Source organism: Schistocerca gregaria, chromosome 1, assembly GCF_023897955.1.
Source record: "Schistocerca gregaria isolate iqSchGreg1 chromosome 1, iqSchGreg1.2, whole genome shotgun sequence".
Lineage (NCBI taxonomy): Eukaryota > Metazoa > Arthropoda > Insecta > Orthoptera > Acrididae > Schistocerca > Schistocerca gregaria.
Window position 1 is genome coordinate 746807656 of NC_064920.1, and position 14792 is coordinate 746822447.

Consider the following 14792-nt stretch of genomic DNA (forward strand, 5'->3'; position numbering starts at 1 on the left):
GGTGCCGGTCGAAGTGGCCGAGCGGTTCTACGCGCTACAGTCTGGTACCGCTCTACCGCTACGGTCGCGGGTTCGAATCCTCCCTCGGGCATGGATGTGTGTGATGCCCTTAGATTAGTTAGGTTTAAGTAGTTCTAAATTATAGGCGACTGATGACCTCAGTGCTCAGGGCCATTTGAACCATTTTTTATGACGTTGGTAGCCTCGCGCATAGATCTTACAGACGTAAGAATCTCTATTAAACTTTTCCTGTCGCCGTTTGCTGGTTCTCTCCGTGCTTCCTCAGCGAGCTCGGAATTTCGTTATTAAACCATGACGGGTTTTTTTCGTCCCTGAATCCACTTACTTGGCACATACTTCTCCAGAGTATAATTTTCAACCCATTTAAACATTGCCCATAATTCCTCTACGCCCATCATAATGAAACTACAAGATGCTACTTTGTTGTCTAAGTGAGATGCTCAACTCTTTATAGCAAAATATTCCCCTGGCCTTCTTGAGTGATTTATTAGTTTTAGCTACCAAAGTGGCTATTCCATGATCACTAGTCCCTGTCATCATGCTGACGCCGTCGGTAAGTTGAGGCTATCGTCTAAGGTCTAAAATACTTCCATTGCATGCGGGTTGTCGAACTAGCTCCTCAAAACAGTTTTCGGAAAACGAATTCTAAAACTTTACAAGATTCTGCCTCTACCTTCTGCAATGAATCCATGGATGTCTCAGTCTATATTCAGAGAATTAAGAGGTCGTTGAACTAACATTTGCATAGTCTGTGTATTTACGTACTACTGGCCGTAGACTTTCTTTGACTGACTCAAACTGTTACAGTGGAATCGGGTGGGCGGGAAAAACATCCAGCTGGAAACTTGGTTTCACATGGAGCTGTTATACGTGATCAGATAAATTCACTGTCTATCACAAATTCGACCTGAATATAGAAAAAAATTTGTCAACTGCAATGAACTCTCCCCCCTCCCCCCCTCCTATGTAGTCTAATCTATGTTCCCGACACACGATCTGTAAGCCACTAAATATCTCTGGTCTTCCTGCTGGTTTTCATGCAGCTCTTGGTACCGAGAACAACCTGAAAGCTGACCGTTGTGGCCGAGCGGTTCTAGGCGCTTCAGTCTGGAACCACGAGACTGCTGCGGTCGCAGGTTCGAACCCTACCTCGGGTATGGATGTGTGTGATGTCCTTAGGTTAGTTAGATTTAAGTAGTTCTAAGTTCTAGGGACTGATCACCTCAGATGTTAAGTCCCATAATAATAATAATCTGAGCACGATAACTTTCTTGGAGGGAAGGAAGAGGAGAAGGTGAGTTATATGTAGCCACGAAATTGTCGCTGAATTTCATCAAAAGGAGTGGCACATCTCACTACATTTTAGTATCTGCTGGACGCTGCGTAATACGATATTCATTCACAGGACAGACTTAAGTTCAAAATGGTTCAAATGGCTCTGAGCACTATGCGACTTAACTTCTGAGGTCATCAGTCGCTTCGAAATTAGAACTAATTAAACCTAACTAACCTAAGGACATCACACACATCCATGCCCGAGGCAGGATTCGAACCTGTGACCGTAGCGGTCGCTCAGTTCCAGACTGTAGCGCCTAGAGCCGCACGGCCACTCCGGCCGGCAAAATAATAAGTCCGAATGCTGTCTTGCACATGGGTAGTAGGTAATATTCCCTATATGTGTAGTCATAGACATTCAGAATTATCTGTTCCGATGCAGTGTCTGGACACGGAAGTCGGATCGTGAACGGCAAACCGGCGGCGGACCACGAGTTCCCGGCGCTGGCGTCTCTGCACGTGAACGGCAGCCACTACTGCGGCGCCAACGTGCTGAACGAGAACTGGCTGGTGACCGCCGCTCACTGCGTCACCACCAGGTAAAGCAGCTGTCGCACCTGCTTTTACAACGTTGTCCAATCGGAAAAGTACATTTTCGTACACAATGTGGTACTAATTCATAATATCCATCATCGAAGCAAAGTCAGTCGCAATACCCTGCCGGCCTTGGTGGCCGAGCGGTTCTAGGCGCTACAGCCTGGAACCGCGGTACCGCTACGGCCGCAGGTTCGAATTCTGCCTCGGACATGGATGTATGTGATGTCCTTAGGTTAGTTAGGTTTAAGTAGATCTAAGTTCTAAGGGACTGATGACCTTAGAAGTTAAGTCCCATAGTGCTTGGAGCCATTTGAACCATTTTTTCGCAATACCTAACAACGAATGTGAAGCAACGATTTCGCCAAACAGGCGTATCTTTTGAAAAGTTATTTTATTTAGACTACCGATTTCGATGTCTCATTGATGCCACCTTCAGCCCTCAGCATATTAAAAACGAGTATACATATAGTGTGTCACAACGTACATTACAGTTGGCTTCACAGTACATAAAGCGCGATAATAAACGTCCTGAAAACATACAAAATGCAATTTGGAGCGTTAAGAGATGGTACCTGTGCACATACAGCACATCGAAGAAGTCTTTCTTCTTCGTTTTTTGTTGATACATATACATTCTTCCATGTCCTGTTGATTTTTTTGGCTAATCCTTCCCATTTCCCTGATTTAGCTCCTTCAATTTCTTCTTCAAAATGTTTTCTTGCTTCTTTTGAGCCGGCCGCGGTGGTCTCGCGGTTCTAGGCGCGCAGTCCGGAACCGTGGGACTGCTAAGGTCGCAGGTTCGAATCCTGCCTCGGACATGGATGTGTGTGATGTCCTTAGGTTAGTTAGGTTTAAGTAGTTCTAAGTTCTAGGGGACTAATGACCACAGCAGTTGAGTCCCATAGTGCTCAGAGCCATTTGAACCATTTGCTTCTTTTGTTATTTTGAGCATGTATGCGTTACATTTAATCAATTTACTTGTCTGTTTGGTTTTTATTACAGAGAAGTTTAAGTTTAGTCAGGTAATGATCAGAATCAAATTTTCTGTTTCCTGTTGAATATTTTGTTATTTAGACAGTCGCGATTCCTTCAATATTGTTTTGAGAAACAGCCACGTGATCTAAGGGCAAGTCCCATGGCATTATATTTGCAGATATCCACGTTTCTGCTTTTCTTGGCATTCAACTGAAATGTTTTACAAAGATCAATTAGTCTTGTGCTATTTTTGTTCGTTCGTTTATGGACTGGATATTTCCCTTCGATTTTTTCATAACTATTTTCTCTCCCTATTTGTGTGTTGAAATCATCCAATAAAATCAGAACATTTATTATGGAATTTTGATATTTCGTCTTCCAAAAGTTCCGAAAATGCTTCTACGTCACTTGGATTTTTCATATTGTCATCATTAATTGGAGTCTACGAATTAACAAAGGTGCACTGTTTATTAGTGCGTTGCACTGTGAGAACACAGAGTCTTTCTGGAACATGATTCGAATTCCGTAACGATATCTACTAAATTTTTATGAATATAGAAGGCAGTACCATACTGAGAGACTAGAGACAGTCCGCTTTTGGCCATGGTCGCCGATCAGTTCGGCGACTGAACTAATGGACGGCTGGAATCTGTTGTTAATAGCGCGCGCCCGGAAAATGCAAGTACGCGGTCTCACGTTTGGTTGATTCGGAACGCAGGTACTTTCCTATGATCCTCTGAAACCCGGTGGATTCCAGTGTGCAGGTGGCCCGTTTGCTGGTCTGCCAAACCAATTTGATTCCATTCCACGACTATGCGTGACGGAATATGTCAAATGTTTGGACGCCCGACTCAAGACAAGTAAGTACACCCACTCATTATTCGTTGTGACCAAGATGATACAAGCAGTACCTCTGATGTTTCAGAAGGCGACTGGCACAGGCTCTAAGTGGCACACTAGCAAAGAACACAAGTCTCGCAGTTTAGGTGGAGACCTGCAGTTCTTTACCAGCGAAGCGCCAGTACAAGAGTGTTTTCTTCTCTCTCTACCAGCTCGGTAGCAAGGCACATTTTACCTCTTAGACTTCCCCAACTTTAGCACAAGTTAATTACGAGCTGGAGCACGGTGTTCGAAGCTCGAAGAGAGCCCCTTGCTCTGCATACACCGATTTTACCAATCAGAGGCTTTAAAGTAAATTGGGAGAAAAGGAAAAACCATTCAACTTCGCGACCTCTTTCCCTCGCGGTTACACCGTGTCTTTTGCTAACAACATGACCAGGATGGAACTACAGCCCTCCATAAAACCTTGTTATCTCCCCTGTTGCGGCCATTTCAAAGTTTCCAAAAAACGGCCATAAACTTGCTAAATGTTTTGTGGACGTCCGGGGGCCAGTGGCTCTGTCCCACGGAAATTCGCAGAAAGCTCGAAGTTGTTTTGTCTGCTTCCTGCGTAACAAGGGCCCATGCTCTGCTTTATTGCCGGTCTACAATGCGCTCGCCATTGCAGTGGTCACTTCTCGGGGATGGTCAGTTTGGAACGCGGAGAAATATAGCAACGAGTGAAGCAATGCTTATCCTACGACTTATCTTGGAAGAAAACTTAAGGAAAGGAAAAACCTACGTTTATAGCTTGTATGGACTTATAGAAATGTTTTGACAAGGTTGACTGGAATATTTTCTTTGAAATTATGAATGTAGCAGAGATAAAATGCAGGGAGTAAAAGGATATTTACAGCTTGTGCATTTGTAACTTCTACTGTTATAAGAGTCGAGCGGCTTGAAAGGGAAGTAGTGGTTGAGTAGGGAGTGTGACACGGTTGTAGCCTATCCCCGACTTTATTCAATCTGTACATTGACAATGATATTGCAGTTCTGTCAAGGACAGCAAATGACTTACAGGAGCAGTTGAACGAAACCGACAGTGTCCTGAAAGGAAGTTGTAAGATGAATATCAACAAAAGTAAAACAAGGATGATAGAATGTAGTAGAATTAAATTAGATGGTGCTGAGGGGATTAGATTAGGAAAAGAGACTCTGAAAGTAGTAGATGAGTTTTGCTGTTTGGACAACAAAATAACAAACGAAGGCCGTAGTAGAGAGGATATAGAACGTATACTGGCAATGGCAAGCAAAGTGTTTCTGAAGAAGAGAAATTCTTTAGCATCGAATATTGATTTAAGCTTTAGGAACTCCTTTCTAAGAGTATTTTATAGAGTGTTGCCAGGTATGGATTTGGAAAACGGACAATGCATTAGCTTTTGAGATGTGATACTATAGAAAAATGCAGAAGATTAGACGGGTAGATCACGTAAGTAATGAGGCGGTACTGAAATGAACTGGGGAGAAGAAAAGTGTGTGGCACAACCAGACGAGAAAAAGGGCTAGGTTGATCGTACACATTATAAGACATCAAGGGATTAGCGATCTAGTACTGAGGGGAAGCGTGGGGTGTAAAAATCATAGGGGAGACGAAGATATGAATGCAGTAAAAAGATTCACAAGGGGTAGGTTGCAATAGTTATTCGGAGACGAAAAGGCGTACACAGGGTACGGTAGCAAGGAGAGATTAATTTGACTGGAGGCCACAGCAGCAGCAACAACAACAACAACATAACATAACGCACGTGCAAGAATCCTGTGGAGAGGGGCCAGTGTTTGATTCTGAATATCTGTAAGCAGGAATGGAATTTAAAATGGATACCTGTCAAGCAACGAGCAGCATCGCCAACGTCCAGGCCGGAGTCGAGCCGACACTTTTTTTCTTGTAACCAAATATTTATTTAAGAAATAAACAATAAACAAAAGCATCTCAGTGGCACTGGGAGCTGCTGTGGCATCGCCCTGCATCCACAACGTCGCTTCGCCGCGCTCGTGAACGCTTAGGAGAGTTGGGCGCTCTAGCCGCAAGACGCGCTCTGGATCGTCCGTAGGCCCACACTAACGCAGTCGCAGTGACGGCCAAAATACAATAAAGTCTGTAGACGAATGCGAGCGAAGGTGAGGGTAAGCGATGAATGCTCGAATACAAGCTGATCGAGAAATCTAACGAACGTGAACAATATTTTATCGACAAATAAGCGACCAGTTGTGTTTGAGAGAAGCTTGGACCTCAGGTGACACTGAATGACATAGATAAAAGTTACAGAGCAGAGCATAAGAAGCCAGGATCTTTCGGATGTCGACTCCTAATAGCGAAGTTTGTGTCATTCAGTAATAGAGGCGAAATCTTCAGAGCGAAGTATGTGGTGTCGTCGGGGGCCGAGAGCGGTGCAAGAAGTGTCAACTGCGGAGATACTGATCAGCAAAGCGGTATCACGAGGCGCCAGTGAAGTGCTAGGGAGAACCTGGGCCTCCCGTAGTTCCGAGGCGCGCCTCTGACATGAAATAACGTCCCCAGGGGCCAGGAGGCGAGTTCGGTTCGAGGCCGGATGCTCCCCACTTCTAGGAACTTCCTGCCGGAGTAACATCGTTGTGCCGTAGCACAACTCGTGTCAACCATCGTCTGCAGTGAACTATGCCTACGCGCCAATTCTATCAGAAGTGTGTCAACAGATGTCTACGGACTTGTGTTTTTTAGTGACTGTAGTGAAATCATAATACAGCCATTCCGAACTTGTATCAATTCGCCATTCTGTAATCGTGGCTCATTTAGTGTGTCCCTGGTAGCTGAGTGGTCAGCACGACAGAATGTCAATCCTAAGGGACCCGGGTTCCGATTCCCGGCTCGGTCGGAGAAATTCTACACTCATGGACTGGGTGTTGTGTTGACCTAATCATCATCATTTCATCTCCATCGACGTTCAAGTCGCCGAAGTGGCGTCAGATCGAAAGACTTGCACCCGGCGAACGGTCTACCCGACGGGAAGCCCTAGCCACATAACATTTACATTTACATTTACATTTATTTAGTGTGTTCTGAACCGCAAGTCCACGTATGTAGTTTCATACTTACTGCCGAGCCTTGCTACAAAGATAAGTTTTGTTGTAATTAATAAAGTATTAATTATTCAGTGTGCTCTATTTAACAAAATTATTATTAGCCACCTCAGTGTTCAAGAAGTTGGACACAACAAAGAAGAAACTCGCAAAGTCAGTTCTGACAAGACGCGAGGATCTCACTTCTGGAAGACTGAAGATTTCGTTCGAACAGTGCGATCTCGGGATTTGGGCTATAGAACTTGTGAACAAATGACGGCATTCTAATAGTGAAGACCGGAAATACAGTGCATATGAACTCGAATGCCTTTGCTTTAGAAGCTAAAAACATGTTAACCCTTGCCGCCTCCAGTTTGTACGTTCATTTTTGTGTCTTTGTTTTGTAAAGAAACAATTATTTTTTGTAATAGTCTCCTTACAGCAGTTTCATGTTATTATTTGTCTGTTTAGTTTTACATTTAGCGCCAATTTTAAATTTTCTGTTCAGTTCTCATACTTCCAATACCTATATAGTGCGTTATTTCGATATTATTTCTTTGTTCTCGCACGTCGCTTACTCAGACGATTAATTTACCATCTTCCTTCCATTTCCATTTAGCAATTTATCATCATATTATTGTTGTTACTCATCACCAGAATCATTAATACACTTTATCTATATTCTGCTCGTCTTGCTTTCAGTTTTGTTACGAACGGATTATTGTAGAGCCTTCTGCTGTCTCTAGACCAATGCTGAAGGACCAGCTGGCCTCGCCCACAATTCCTGCCCTCTCTCTGTGGACACGTGTCGCTTTTCACTTCCTGGAACCCCACTCACCTCCCACCCATACTTCCCAGAGCGGTCCCGTGTGCTTTGTTTCCTCGCCCTAACTGGTTCAGAGTCGCTAACATCTATCAACAGCATCCGTACGAGCTTTGCGCGTGAAAGCACAAAGCCACACATTTCACACACAGGTGTCCAGTCTCATTTTGGCGAGTTCGGTCATATCGGCAAATGTAGACGGCTGAATGTATCTAAGACACGACAGATGTAACCGACCATGAGACGGAGTAAGGTCGTATATACGCTCTGGGTTATCAGATACTCTGTCGTAAACACCCAACAATAATTAAGGTAATAAACAAGTGGAACGGATGTTGATAGAGATCAAATAGCTTTACACAAGGTGCGTCTTAGATGTCAACTACAAACCTAATGTACATGGATTTTTCTGCTTCAAAACTACTCTTTCAAGTCTTAAAAAAGCTTACGATCATATAACTGCAGTTGGAACACAAATTATCTAAACAGTAGTCCATGCAGCGTGAAATTTAAGCGAGTGCTTTCTTTTCCTAATGTGTCGATGCTTCCACTTGCTCCTACCCATCCTACCAACAGTAGCCGCTCTCTCACTAATATCTCTGCAACGTAATCTCCAAACAGAGTAATTGGTACTTCTCAAACATCTGTACCTGGTATGTCCACCCATGACATAATTTTCATGGCGTACTCTCTAGAATGTTGCCGGAAGGAACTGCAATTGACGGTGAACCGAGGCTTTAAAAGCATAAATCTATTTGAATTTGACTGCGAGTCGCGAAAATGGTTTGTGGGGCATCTTCTATTCCTCTCTCGGACAAAAACCAAAGGCCTCGTGGATTTACTAACAAACTTACTGAACTATACGACAAATATGCTCCATTAAAGACTGGAAAAGTAAAACAGATACTTGCATCTTGGCTAACTGAAGAACTAAAACAGCTCGTGAGTCTAAGAGACGCTGCACATAGGTATTGCGAACTACATCTTGAGTTTGAAAATAATCCAGAGGACAGACTACTGCAGCAAGACCTGCTCCTCAACCCAGTCAGCACTCCTGCAACGGTTCCACTTCTGATCAGCCCCACAGCGCACATTGGAGCTCGTCCATGTGGACTCAGCTGGACCTCTCATAACATAGATGTCTGCCCTTGTGACAGACCTATTATCCACATTTCCTCACGGAGCTAGAAAGCCAAATACCATAACAAGGGAGACTCTACATCGCCTTACAGAAAAAATTCGTCGTTCAAAAGAACCTAGAAACAATAGTTTCGGACAATGTGCTCCAGTTGTTATCCAGTATGTTTCAGAATTTTTGCTGTCGCAACGTCATATTGCACTTGGCGACGTGGCTCTAATGGCGAAGCCAAGTGGTTCGTCCGCACCTTTTATCAGCACCTTTTAACTGCAGATGTGGAAATTGCTTCAATCTCATGCCAGCCAACTGAGCCAACATTTACCGGCTTCTACCTCGACACAGACACCACCACCCCAAAAGCTGTCTTCGATATCACTTCAGACATCAGAAATCTCCACATCCGCAGGTTCAACGCCATTGCAGCTGAAAACACAGTGGAATCGGATCCTTTTCCCCCTCCGGTACCTCTGACTTCCAGCACAAACCTGGAGACCGGAACACCAGTTCCGGCTTCCCCACGATCAGCACTGCTCCCCATGTCACAGTAGAGGGCACAACTTTACCTCGAGTCGAGATGGCCTGGGAGCATTTGGACGGCTTAAGCAGGCACACCTACCCCTTCCTGTACAGCGATCGCGGTATCGACCGGGGTATTTCTGGCCCTAAGCTCTGGCCGGCCAGGGTGGCCAAGCATTTGTAGGCGCTTCGGTCTGGAACGGCGCGACTGCTACGGTCGCAGGTTCGAATCCAGCCTCGGGCATGGATGTGTGTGATGTCCTTAGGTTAGTTAGGCTTAAGTAGTTCTAAGTACTAGGGGACTTATGACCTCAGATGTTATGTCCCATAGTGCTCAGAGTCATTTGAATATTTTTACGAAGCTCTGTCATCTGAAAGTGTGGTCGATTGCAACGATACCTGCTGACAACACCGGCGGCCGCTAAGAGACTCCAGCAGGCAGTCCTACAGGTCTGGCCAGTGAGGTCAGACCTGGAAAAAAAAGGCCGCCTGGCGGCTGCAAGGTACTACGAGGCATGCTCTGCTCAAGTCTCCATCCCGTTTGCACAATACTTTCGTGACCTTACTGGACTACGTTCTAGTTTACTGTTCTATGGATTATTGACAGATTTGCTTGAACCTCGACTACCTGAGTTATTCTCTTAGTTTCTTGTGCAGTTTACGACGATCTGGCGCTGAATGGAACTGTAAAAATCAGGTAATTATGGAGTTTCTATATTTTCTGTAAAACAAAGAATGTGTTGCACCTTAGCAAGTGTGATATGTTTATCCGACCGTTAAGTGAATATAGTATTGCTGCTTTCCGTCTAGTACCTTCGTTCTGCACTACTAAATCCTTTCATTTGTATGTTTTGGTAGCGGTCCGCTTGGCAGAATCTGACTCGAACATGGATAACTGTCCTTTGGGGACAATGTAAGCAGCTGATTTTTTAATTGAACATTTTATTTTGCCAAAAAGACAAGGCTAAAATATTGTAAACATTGGTGCCTGAAGACACAATCTCATTCGATTGTTAATATTCTCAAACAAACATAGTGATAGGGCAATGGCCTTTGGTTCTAAAAAAGTTAATAATTCAAATAATAATAAAAGTGTTCAAACAAGTCTTAGGAAGGGACAACGGGCTTTTGGCCCTAAAACTGTTAAGATCTTATACAGTCACTAAACAATTGTTTTCATAAATGAACTCTACACATCTATTCCAGGCTTGCAATAACAAAACTATTTGAGGCATTAACCCGAAATTCAATTATCTAAGCTGAAATCGAGTGGTATCACATTACTCAAAACTTTGAAACCCAAAGCTCTGATTAGCACGCTACTCCGTAAGGAATTCAGACCTATAATACACGGCTGGCCGTTACCATTTGCTTAACACTGTCTGATTAAGTTTCGCCATTTTTTAGAAGTCATTAAACCAAAATCTTAGTAGCTAATAACAATGGGGAAAATAAAAATACAGAGACTCGGAGGAATAGTTGTTGTTGTGGTCTTCAGTCCGGAGACAGGTTTGATGCAGCTCTGTGCAAGATTCTTCATCTCTCAGTACCTACTGCAACCTTCATCCTTCTGAATCTGCTTAGTGTATTCATCTCTTGGTCTCCCTCTACAATTTGTACCTTCCACGCTGCCCTCCAATACTAAATTTCTGATCCCTTGATGCCTCAGAATATTCCCTACCAAACGATCCCTTCTTCTAGTCAAGTTGTGACACAAATTTCCCTTCTCTCCAATTCTATTCAATACCTCCTCATTAATTATGTGATCTACTCCTCTAATCTTCAGCATTGTTCTGTAGCACCACATTTCGAAAGCTTCTATTCTCTTTTTGTCTAAACTATTTATCGTCCATGTTTCACTTCCATACATGGCTACACTCCATACAAATACTTTCAGAAACGACTTCCTGACACTTAAATCTGTTCTCGATGTTAACAAATATCTCTTCTTCAGAAACGCTTTCCTTGCCAATGTCAGACTACATATTTTATCCTCCCTATTTCGACCATCATCAGTTATTTTTCTCCTCAAATAGCAAACCTCATTTACTATTTTAAGCGTCTCACTTCCTAATCTAATTCCCTCAGCATCACCCGACTTAATTCAACCACATTCCATGATCCTCGTTTTGCTTTTGTTGATGTTCATCTTATATCCTCCTTTCAAGACACGGTTTTCCGTTCAGCTGCTCTTCCAGGTCCTTTGCTGTCTCTCACAGAATTTCAAAGTCATCGGCGAACCTCAAAGTTTTTATTTCTTCTCCATGGATTTTAATTGCAACACCGAATTTTTCTTTTTCTCCCTTTACTGCTTGCTCAATATACACATTGAGTAACATCGGGGATAGGCTACAACCCTGTCTCACTCCCTTCCCAAGCACTGATTCCCTTTCGTGCCCCTCGACTCTTATAACTGCCATCTGGTTTCTGTACAAATTGTAAATAGCCTTTCGCTCCCTGTATTTTAACACTGTCACCTTCAGAATTTGAAAGAGAGTATTCCAGTCGGAGGAATAGTAATATCAATAAACACATTGGTTCGTTAAATTTAAATCTGACGCTGCTCTTTCAAAATGGCACAAATGGTTCTGAGCACTATAGGACTTATCATCTGAGGTCATCAATCCCCTAGAACTTACAACTACTTAAACCTATCTAACCTAACGACATCACACACGCTGCTTTTTACTCAGTTGTACAGACAATGGTTCCGTTGTCCCATTGAGATCAATGGCGTCTGCCCTGTCATATCTGGCTACTTCAGACAGACACTTATGCAATCCACCATTGTGCCCATATCCTGGCAATGTTACCTTGATGCATGCAAAATTAGTACATAAATCTACACTCCTGGAAATGGAAAAAAGAACACATTGACACCGGTGTGTCAGACCCACCATACTTGCTCCGGACACTGCGAGAGGGCTGTACAAGCAATGATCACACGCATGGCACAGCGGACACACCAGGAACCGCTGTGTTGGCCGTCGAATGGCGCTAGCTGCGCAGCATTTGTGCACCGCCGCCGTCAGTGTCAGCCAGTTTGCCGTGGCATACGGAGCTCCATAGCAGTCTTTAACACTGGTAGCATGCCGCGACAGCGTGGACGTGAACCGTATTTGCAGTTGACGGACTTTGAGCGAAGGCGTATAGTGGGCATGCGGGTGGCCGGGTGGACGTACCGCCGAATTGCTCAACACGTGGGGCGTGAGGTCTCCACAGTACATCGATGTTTACTGTACATCCAAACCGTCATCGAACCCATCGTTCTACCATTCCTAGACCGGCAAGAGAACTTGCTGTTCCAACAGGACAATGCACTTCCTCATGTGTCCTGTGCCACCCAACGTGCTCTAGAAGGTGTAAGTCAACTACCCTGGCCAGCAACATCTCCGGATGTGTCCCCCATTGAGCATGTTTGGGACTGTATGAAGCGTCGTCTCACGCGGTCTGCACGTCCGGCACGAACGCTGGTCCAACTGAGGCGCCAGGTGGAAATAGCATGGCAAGCCGTTCCACAGGACTACATCCAGCATCTCTACGATCGTCTCCATGGGATAATAGCAGCCTGCATTGCTGCGAAAGGTGGATATACACTGTACTAGTGCCGTCATTGTGCATGCTCTGTTGCCTGTTCTATGTGCCTGTGGTTCTGTCAGTGTGATCATGTGATGTATCTGACCCCAGGAATGTGTCAATAAAGTTTCCCCTTCCTGCGACAATGAATTCACGGTGTTCTTATTTCAATTTCCAGGAGTGTATAACGGAGAGAGAAACGCAATTAATTTACACATTACCATAAGGCAACATAATCATATGTGGATTCACAGTATTATCCAGCGCTGCCATGGCTGAAACTGGAAGTTAGAAAAATTAACTCTTTAGCAAATCACGACCATGATGAACTGATGGTTAACATCTCATGAATACAGAGAGGGAAGGAGTATTTATAATTCAGTGTTCACAGAACCAGCGCTGATATTCAGGCATTCCATAAGTGCAACATGCAATTTCACCTTTTAACCCCAAAGCACAAAATAACGACCATAGTACATCACTGGCACTTGACACCCTAACTGCCAACTGAACTGAAGGGTTGAGTCAAACCGAAGAAACGTCACTGGAAATGGAGTATCCGGCGAGTTCTCGCCGTTAATCAGACGGCGGAGACGAGAGGAAGACCACAGCCTTCAGCACTGTATGGCTTTACTCGCTCCACACCGCTACCCACAGCATGCTGCACTATTGTGTGTTTTTCCGGCCAGCGGCGGTTATGAGACTGCCTGCCCCTCTGCGTGTCCGTCGCGGGCGTGGAAGGCAGCACGAGACCCCGACAAGCGCAGGATTCCTTTTCTGACCGTCGCACGCTCCTCCTTTTCTCACAAATCAAAACAAGACCGCCTTTCAACGCTTGTGCGGTGCTTAATAGTATTCCAGACCGCGGGGAGCACACTGTCGCTAGAAGGACGTGCAGCTCCTTGCGCCAGCATAGCCACCCGTGGGAGGAATCGAAGCTCGTGGATCATCACAACCGTTTGCTATGCGCAGTTGGTCTTCTTCGTGCATATGGGAGCGTAGCGAGCTGTAAGACATATCATTCTGTCAGATGTGATTCTTTCCAGCAAACCGTCTCAGCAGTACATACTGGCCGGCACGAACTCACAGACCAGTGGAGGGTCCATCCACCAAGTGGAGCAGAGCATCGTACACGAGAACTACACTGGACTGGTGGACTCAGCTGCAGACATAGCATTGCTCAGGGTCAGTTCACAAATACGCATCAAACATGGTGGATTTCGTGTACTTCTTAACATTCCTTTGTTGTGTTCGTGTATGATGTAATGCCGAACAAACATTGCAGATCACTCAGTGTTTCGAGATCACAGTGCAAAAGCTCAATTTAAGTCTCTTCATTCTACTGTCAGCTGTGACCATTCAAATAGCGGAGTGTGGATCGTACTTTCATCTCTCCTATAACGGTGTTGAATGCACATACGTTCGAGATGATGGTTATTCAAATCACCATTAGGTCATTGGCGTTTAGCATTCCATGGCTAACGTAAATCACGCAAGTTAATTATTTCTTTGGTCCTTTGAAAAGGATATGGCCGACACCATATCTCACACAGTCTGAGATTGTGGCCTTTTCCTCTAATGACCTTCGTCAAACCCTAATCAATTTTTCTCCTTCTTCCTAAGGAAATTACATTTAGTGGCTTTTCTACACGACACTTCTTTGGGTCATTATTCTAAATCAAAAGAGCAATTACATAAAAGTTTAGTTAGAAATGAATTTACTGTTACAACTAACGGTGCAGAAGAAAATAGTACAAATTTATCTTCAAAATTCCCCCACCAGCAAACGAACGTCCAAGTGTATCTAAAGTGATGTCTGCAGATCAATGGAGTGGTCAGATAGCAGGTTCGTACTGCACCTTCTGCGTACGGTCGTCCCATTGTCATCATTCGACTTGTCTAAGTAGTCTTCATTGAGGGACGGAAGAGGAGAAATTTGCGGCACAAAAATTTTAA

The 14792-nt window shown here is 44.3% G+C and overlaps 1 protein-coding gene across 1 annotated transcript in view; it reads left to right on the plus strand.

The window, feature by feature from the left end:
• LOC126272559 (chymotrypsin-1-like) overlaps positions 1 to 14102 on the plus strand; it is a 31246-nt gene extending 17144 nt beyond the window's left edge. The window contains exons 2-3 of the mRNA XM_049975517.1: positions 1739 to 1895; positions 13883 to 14102. Of these exons, the coding sequence (XP_049831474.1) occupies positions 1739 to 1895; positions 13883 to 14102 (377 nt within the window). The remainder of the gene's footprint in view (positions 1 to 1738; positions 1896 to 13882) is intronic.
• The last annotated feature ends 690 nt before the right edge of the window (positions 14103 to 14792 follow it).